This window comes from Hordeum vulgare, chromosome 2H (genome assembly GCF_904849725.1).
Source record: "Hordeum vulgare subsp. vulgare chromosome 2H, MorexV3_pseudomolecules_assembly, whole genome shotgun sequence".
Classification (NCBI taxonomy): Eukaryota; Viridiplantae; Streptophyta; class Magnoliopsida; order Poales; family Poaceae; genus Hordeum; species Hordeum vulgare.
Window position 1 is genome coordinate 373,222,392 of NC_058519.1, and position 8,447 is coordinate 373,230,838.

Consider the following 8,447-nt stretch of genomic DNA (forward strand, 5'->3'; position numbering starts at 1 on the left):
GCGCTCCGCACGGTCTTGTGCGGAGTTTAGACGAGGCGGCGGGGCCAGGTCTAACGCCTGCTGGAGCGTGCGGACGTCCGGGAAATTCATCTGGAGGCGCGGCCTGCCTAGGCGCCACGTCGCCGCGTCGAACGCGCGGGCGGCCTCGTGCGCCGTGTTGTAGGTGCCGAGGCTCAGCCGGAGATCGCCGGAGCGTATCTCGGCGTAGAACCCGCCGTTGGGGCGCTGGCGAACGCCGCGGTAGCCCGACGCAGAACGGCGGCGCGGCGGCATGGTGGCTCGTCGGCGGCGGCGGCGGCGCGAGAGGCAGAGAGAGCGCGGCGCGAGAGGCAGAGGGAGAGAAAACGTGGCGGCGGCGCGAGAGGCAGAGGGAGAGAGAACGCGGCGCGAGAGGCAGGGCAGCGCGCTGCCTTTTATGGACGCGCGGGACGCGGCGCCGCAAAAATGACGCGCGGGCTGCCGCCTTTTTGCGCGCGCTAGCGGTTCCCGCGCGCGCGGTTTTCCCGCCGCCGTTGTAGCGCGCAATTCGCGCCTTTTTGCGCGGCTGTTGGAGATACTCTTACAATATTCATACCGGCACATTCTCATTGGTCCAGTCAAAACACTTGGTGGTAGTTGTATGCTTGTATGTTACAACTGAAATTTGCGATTTTCTAGTTTGGTCGTGTATCATCTACTGTAGAATCTACTACTAGATCATTACATCACCAACGGTGGCACCTTCCAGTGGAAGCTTGGCGTCCACAACCCTTTGCTCATTCCTATACACATACCTCCTCGCGAAGAAGGTGTAGACGACGAGCGACACCAGCTCGAGCACAGCAAGCAGCCAATAGAAGTTATCGAGCTTGCCCATGTTCAAGTTGGTCCCGTCCAGCCAGCCTCCCGTCCCATCGGCGCGCCGGGTGACCCGGTTGGCCACCTGGATGAGCAGGCTCCCCAGCCAAGCCGACACCCCGAGGATGCAGTAGAAGATGGAGCTCCCGACGGACTTCATCCCCGTCGACGCCTCGCTGTAGAAGAACTCGAGGAGCCCCACGAAGGAGGTGACGTCCACCACCCCGAGGAGGAAGAACTGCACTGTCAACCAGAAGACGGACATCGGGATCCCGGTGGTGGCTTCCATGAGGCCGTTCTCCTCCGCGACCCTCTTCCTCTTGGCCTCCACCAGGGCGGCGACGGCGGTGGCCACGGTGGCGGAGAGGAACCCTATCCCGATGCGCTGCAGGTGCGTGACGCCGCCCACGTATCCGGTGATCCTGCGCAGGGACGGCACAATGAACCGGTCGTAGAGGACGAGGATCACCATCTGGAAGACGGTCGGGATGACGAAGAGCGTGGCCGGGGAGATGTGGACGCTGCCGAGCTTGGTGTCCATGGTGTTCCCCTGCTGCACCGTGAAGTTGAGGATGAGCGGCACCGGGATGTATCCGAGGACGGAGCTGAGGAAGATGGGCACCATCCGGAGGACGATCTTGGTCTCCTCCACCTGGGTCACGCTGCACAGCGACCATGCCCCTGTCTCTCCGGTCTCTACCGCCGATTTCTCGAGGCACCTGAACAAGAAAACTTTATCTCTTCAGCCAAGTACTCCTATAGGATAGGATCATAGGAGTATGTCATCATATTTCAGGGCTGTTCTTCAGATTTGGCGGGAGCCACTTACCGAAAGCCATCTGTCCGCTGCAGCTCTTCAAGGACATTGTGATCATCTTGGTTCAGTTGCTTGAGTTCACTTGCGTTGTCAGGCAACTGAACATTCCTTTTCTTGAATGCCACCACAAGAACCTGTTTGATGCCACGAATTGCCATCATCATTACTACTTGGAACGGATTGTAGCCTTGAATGAATCTGGATAAACAATCACGCGGCGGATGCATACCTGCAAGATTCTCGTGATGGCGCTTCCACCGGGCAGCTGATTCCTGTAGAAAGGGAAGCCGGCCATCCATATGAGCATCCCCAGCAGCACGCACAGAGCGCAGAGGGTGAAGCCGATGTCCCATCCTCTTCGGTTCTCCACCCACACGAGGAGCACCAGGCCGAGGAAGCCGCCCGAGGAGACGGCGAAGGTGTACCAGTTGAAGAAGCTGGTCTCCTGCCGCTGCTCCACGGGGTCGGCCGTGTCGAACTGGTCGCCCCCCAGCGCCGGCAGGCACGCGCGCGCCGCGCCGTCGCCGATGGGGATCAGGTAGAGGCCCAGGAGCAGCAGGCTCAGGTTGGAGCCACTGACCGTCTCGCAGGTCTGCGGGGCAGTGGGACTGCAGGGCGGCGGGTGCAGAGATGGGACGTGCGCTTGCACTGCTAGTAGGATGTACCCCTGCAAATGCAAATGGAAATGCGATGAGGTGCCAAAAAGTGCTATGAATGTGAGATTGGTAAGTACAGCAATCAAGCGACTATAACCTGATCACCTGGTAAACAACTATAGGTATTTTCGCAACAAAAAAGAAAATAGCTATGATCTGACGAGAAAAATAAACGTAAAGCATATAGACATAAACTTTTGTTTCAAAGATGCCATGCAAAAGCCAAAGACAAAAACGGACCATCAATGAGGTACCCGATACGGGTTGAGGGATTATTTTGCATTTTTAAACTTAGGGCATGTACAACAACTTTGCCTTAGAAGTGCCACATAGAATAAATGATAAAATAGAAGCGAGAGAATTCGAAAAAAGGCTTTGTATTCTCTTATTTAAGGAAAGGCAAAAGGTGATCTTTTAGCATAATACTCATATGTCTCATAATATTTTTAGGAATAACTAATTACAGAAGATAATGCTAAAAGATGATCCGTTGTACATTTTTTTATCATTTCTAAATTAGATACAAGATTTAAAATAAAACTATCCTATCAACCATTATATATGCCTTTAAAAAACGTGCAGGTGAGAAGCCGGCAAAACGGTCCTATGTCTTCTAGAAACCTGTTGATATTTTGGTTCCCGCAAGAAAGAAAACGGGTCATCCTTTCTCTGAGAGTCCCACCAACTCCCCCACTCTGTCGAGCCCACCTATGCCCACTTTGATCGTCGCTCCTCCTTTTTCCGCTACTGCTGACGTGGCGATAGCACCATGCCACCTTTGTCTAGTGCTTCAGTTTTTTTTTCCCCGGGGGTTCTAGTGTTTGAGTTGATGGGAAAGCCTAGCACCTTGCTAGCCAGCTAGTCGTACTCGTACGTAGCATTAAACTCAAGGTGTGATATCAGGCTAAAAGGTTGACTAGATTCCTTAGTTGGGAAATACTGATTGTTACTGAATGAAATGCATAATGGAGCAATCATGCATGAGAGGCTTGATGTATGTAGATAAAAAAAACAAAAGCTCCTTCCACTTCCATGGATAAAAAGTAACAAAAACAAAGTCCATCTCCTAAAATCATGGACATGGACACGGAAATGAAACAGTAGCATATTAAAGTATGGTAGTACCAGAATCTCGATTGGGCCGAAGATGAGGACGGTGTAGAAGCGCTTGATGTAGGAGTCGGCGAGGAAGGCCGCCGGGATGGAGAACATCTGCAGCGCCGCAAAGAAGTTGCTGGCCGTGGTGGAGGCCTCCGCCACCCCCATGTGCATGGTGCCGCGAAGGTAGGTCACCAGGTTCATGATGTTGGCGATGTTGGCAGCGTTGCTCAGGAGAACCAGAGCTGCACTCCGTCCATGTACAAGAACGGATTAAAAAAAGTGAGAACCATCGATTAACAAGATATCTAGTAATAATCTTGGCCAAAGAGATTAAGCTTTCCACTGAGTATGGTTTGTTTTCGAAACGGACTGAGTATGGTTTGTGGAAACACACGACTAATAGCAAAAGTGGCAGTGACCTGCTAGCTAGCTAGCTAGCTAGCGTTAGCACAAGAAAAGTCCAAAATCACTCAGTTGTTTTACTACAAAAAGTAAAGAAAAGAAGGTTATCATTGTTGACAAATGGGATGGGCGCCAAGACTATTGGAGCGATCGAATCAAAGGAGGGAAGGCATGAGCATGACTAATGGAGTATGCATGTGTTCCGTTCCAATTCCATACCATGAATGAAGATGGAAGCTCTTACTCCTCCATGCTTCTTGGGGTTAACCGACCTTCCCCTCCAGTCGACGAGCCCTGATGAGCTGCCCATGCCCTCCCTTCCTCCCTCAGATCCGCACCGCTGGTAGGTTGCTGCCGCCGGTGGAATGGCTGCTGCGTCTCTCGACTTGTGTCAGTCTGAGATGATACGTAGTAGTACTAGCTAATAAAGGAGAGGCCTTGGTGTTGGTGGTGGTGGCAGAGAAAGAAGGCACTGTCCAAGTGAGCACCAAGGAACGGGATGACACAGCGAAAGGAAGTCCAAATGGACAGTGAAACGACACCAATCAGCTACTCCCATAACAACAGCATGGTCAGCTGCTATAGGCTATAGCTAAAAGCCCAATATCTTCTAAAAAAAGGCTAAAAGGCCAGTCCCAGCTCCCAATGTTTCACATCCTGATGAGCCAGTGCTATCCAGGCCCATTGTTTGGATGGCCTTCTTTGTGGTGGGGTTCCAGGTCTTATGCGCTTCTATGGTTTTTTTTTTAACGAAGCAAATGATTTGCCATTTTATTGATTAAGAAGAAGATAATTGCCCGATTAGTTAGCAAAAAATCGGATTGGACCGATACAATACACAACCCATATGACATGGACACCATCGATCAACCTGGCCACCGACATGGGACCCGAAGCTGTAAAGAAGAAAGACATCCGTCGTGGAGTCGCAAGCGTCATCGTCATTACCCGTCGCCTCGAACGAGCGACCCCGACCAGGGCCGGCCTGTGTTTTGGGAGGCCCTAGGCGAACTCGACGACAAGAACCCAATGTCCTAAGACCACACATCTTTAGTTTAAAATTTGACTACAATAATTTGACTCACTCCATCGACAATAATAATAACCAAATTCACACTTACTCCGTCGACAACAATAATACTAAAAATATAACAAAATAAAACTAATATGACATGATTACCTTAAATAAGAATCAAATCTCGATTGATTTCATCGACTACAATAGAACTTCGGTGATTCAGGAAAAGTTTCTTCTAGCATTTCTTGATGCAAAGTCATTAAGGACACAATCAAAAGCAACATTGTCCAAGATATCCTTCTCAATGCAGCACATAGCCAAGGCCTTCAATTTATCTTGCAACGTAGTTGATCTCAAATAATTTTTCAGCACCCCACATTTGCTTTTTCTTAGGCAACATGGCAGGTGGATGTCCAGAGATTATGAAAAAAAAGATACAAAGAATTAGAAACTTATACATGGGATGATTGGAACCCCAGGCATACATGAATAAATATTTAAATTCAACATACTAAATAAAGAAAAAAAATATACTACTGAAATTTTCAAATTGGGATTTAAGGGCGATGGATCAGGAACATGGGTGGATCATGGATACGTACTGCACTACTGCTGATGGATGGATGGATCATGCATGGATATGGATACGTACAAGTGCTAATTATTACTGCTGATGGACGGATGTATCATGGATCTTGCGAGATGAGGGATGGCCGGGCCTCGTTGGCTGGTACTGGTGCTGATTAGTGATTATTGCTGCTAATGCATGTTCGATGCCGGATAGCGAGACTGTCATGCAGCGCGAGCAGCAGACGAGCAACAAGCGAGGTATCGAGAGGACGAAGGCAGGCTGACAGATGAGCGTCACGCTTGACGCTTCAGCACCGACCGCTAGCATACTAGCGTGACGCTTCGCTAATCGGTCGCTTGTCATCTGACGGGCCCATCTAATTTATTTTCCTTTGTAGAGTTTTTTACCTATTTTTTGGTGGGCTACAGTGTAGTGTATGTATATACTAAGTTATGGGCCCTCCCTCCCGTCCGGCCCCGGGCTGTCGCCCCGCCGGCCATACACCAGGGCCGGCCCTGACTCCGACTTCACAATCGAGCTCCAACATCGAAGTCATCCCGCAAACAACTACAAAGAAACCACGACAACACATGCCATCGGATGACCATACACGCGAGTAGCCGACAGCTCCGACCTTGACGATGAGTATCACAAGGGAAATATGCAGGGCTTGCGTCGACCGTTCCCTTCGCAAAGGACCACCAAGCGCGTGTCATTGTCACCGCGTGGACTCGCTCCACTGCACCCCCGACTTCAAGCAACCAAGCAACCCACGGAAGACCACCTCAGACACACCGAAAAGAACCGACTACCAAAGTCCACGCCGCGACCCGAACTCCTCACAACGCCATCATCGTTGCCAAACAGTAACCAGCACCCCACCTCAGCAAACCATGTGGCGAAGATGCCGCCAACCACGACAAAGATACCGCAATACGCTAGTCTCCTAGTCGTAGCCGGCTCCGAGGCGATGCCCCCAAGAAGGAAAAAAGACGCAATGACGTCTCCATCGCCCGATCCACGGGATCTGAGGTTTCCCTCCGGAGCTAAGGCCGTGGGGAGGAGCACCTCACCTCCACGATGACGCTTCCAAGAAAGATATCGGCACCCGCGGGCATCGCTGTCGCCGGTTCCAGTGAAGACTTGAGTAAAGATTTCTCCCGGAGCTGCGCCGAACACCCGCCTCCATCGACCGCCGCCCACCAACTACCAGTTGCTGAGGATTGCCTCATTCTAACCAAGGGGTCCCACGATCCACCATGACTAGACGCATCGCAAACCTCCAGAGTATGGCCGACGCACACCACCACGGTCCCCAGTCAGGGCAGCCCCCGTCGGGGCCAGAACCGTCCGGAGCCCTAACCAGCACCACGCTAGCCGGAGGACACCACCAGACCCCGCCAGAAATCAGCCCGGCCACCCAATCGAGCAGCAGCTCCAGCCACACTCCACCGACTGCAGCCGGCGGTGTAAGTGCATCTAGTGCCCCTTACTGATTTTGGTGCATTGAAGACTTATAGGTTAAGAGACTGATATGTTTGTGAGTGTACATAGGCTCTATAAGTCGCTGAGGAGTTTGAGTTATTCGAAGAATATCGACCCCTAAAAATGTATATCTTCGGCTGAAGACTTTGGTATTTCCTCTCAAGACTTTGAAAGTGAGGAAATGGTGTGTCCGTGAAGAAATAGATGTGAAGACTCTGAAGCGCGAAGACTTTCATTTTCATAGTTCCATTTTCTATTTTTTGTGTCATAGGATCACCGTATTGTTAGAGGGGGTCGAGGTAAAACTAAGGAAAAGTTTCCAAGTGATGCTCATCTCAAAGCCTACACATTCAAACCCTTCGGATGAATCCTTTGGAAATCTTCAACAGCTTAATTAAATTCTTGAGTGACACAGACGAAGATCTTCTGGTCTCTGAGGAATTTGTTCTAACTGAGGAGTTAGGTCTTCGCTAGTGCGAATCACCTACCTGTGAAGAACATGAGTGACATGAGGACTTTCATATCTCAAACATTATGACTGAGGCTATGCTGCGCGCCAGCTGTCCCCAACCTTATCCACCTAATAGTCATATCGTTGAGGCATTTATGTCTATTCAAGTCGGGGTTGCTCTCCGGCTATAAATAGCCACCCCCATAACCACTAGTTGGTTGGCTGCTCCGCGAGAGAAACTGACACTTGTCATTTGAGAGCACCACTCCTGGAAGACTCTGAGAGAAAATCATCAGTGAGGAAAAACCCCAAACACCCAAACCAAATCCCAAAACCCAAAGTGATTGAGCATCATTGAAGAGATTTTTCGTGTGTGGAACCGCCACTTGTTTCCTTTGAGGACTGGGCATCGTCCAAACGGTTAGGCGTCATGGTCTAGAGCATCCATAAGTGAATTGTGGATCGCCGGGTGACCAAGTCTGTGAGGGTTTGGAAGTTTGCCATGAAGACTTACCACGAGTGTTGGGCGAGGATTGTGTGTCATTAGCTCAAGGAGAATACGGTAAGCACTTAGTGTCATGGGATTGTGTGTCCTTTGGTTTAAATACAAAGCCACTCCAAACCAGACATACAAGTGTCACAACAGTTGGAACTGGGTCATTAAAACATTGTCTTCATCGAGCATCGGGTTCTAATTCCTCAAACCTTTCATTTCCTCAATTGTATGTTGACGACTTAGATCTTTACTGTTTGAAGAATTTGGTTGAAGACTTTCTCAAATTCCTCACCTCAAACTCTCCATTTAAGTTATTCGTCACCTCCTTATCCTGATCACGCTACCTGTGCAACCTCAATGTTTCATTTTACTCTCGCGACTAAGCTATCGCTGCTTTTGCAGATCTGTTTGAGTACTTATTCCGCTCCACTTAGTTCGGGACTCACGACTTCCCTCACAAGGAATTTCCTCAGTGACGAATTTGTAAAAATCGCCTATTCACCCCCCTAGTCGATATAACACACTTTCAATTGGTACTAGAGCAAGGTACTTCCTTGTTTTGTGTGATTTTGGTTTAACCACCTGGAGTTTTAGTTATGTCGAGCGCAGGTAT

At 50.0% G+C, this 8,447-nt stretch overlaps 1 protein-coding gene across 1 annotated transcript; it reads right to left on the reverse strand.

The window, feature by feature from the left end:
• Window positions 1-554: 554 nt before the first annotated feature.
• Window positions 555-4,352, reverse strand: LOC123426319 (protein NRT1/ PTR FAMILY 4.5-like). The gene is made up of 5 exons (XM_045110130.1): window positions 4,033-4,352; window positions 3,436-3,653; window positions 1,884-2,321; window positions 1,667-1,788; window positions 555-1,556 (listed from the first exon to the last, which is right to left on the reverse strand). Exons 1-5 carry the CDS (start codon window positions 4,121-4,123, stop codon window positions 692-694), a joined length of 1,734 nt encoding a protein of 577 aa, XP_044966065.1. The 5' UTR covers window positions 4,124-4,352; the 3' UTR covers window positions 555-691.
• Window positions 4,353-8,447: the final 4,095 nt, after the last annotated feature.

Coding starts and splice junctions, on each gene's coding strand:
- LOC123426319 (XM_045110130.1), bottom strand. CDS start 4,123: ATGGGCAGCTCATCAGGGCTCGTCGACTGGAGGGGAAGGTCGGTTAAC. Junction 2,322..3,435: donor TCGGCCCAATCGAGATTCTG/GTACTACCATAC, acceptor TTGCATTTGCAG/GGGTACATCCTACTAGCAGT. Junction 1,557..1,666: donor CAGCGGACAGATGGCTTTCG/GTAAGTGGCTCC, acceptor TTTCTTGTTCAG/GTGCCTCGAGAAATCGGCGG.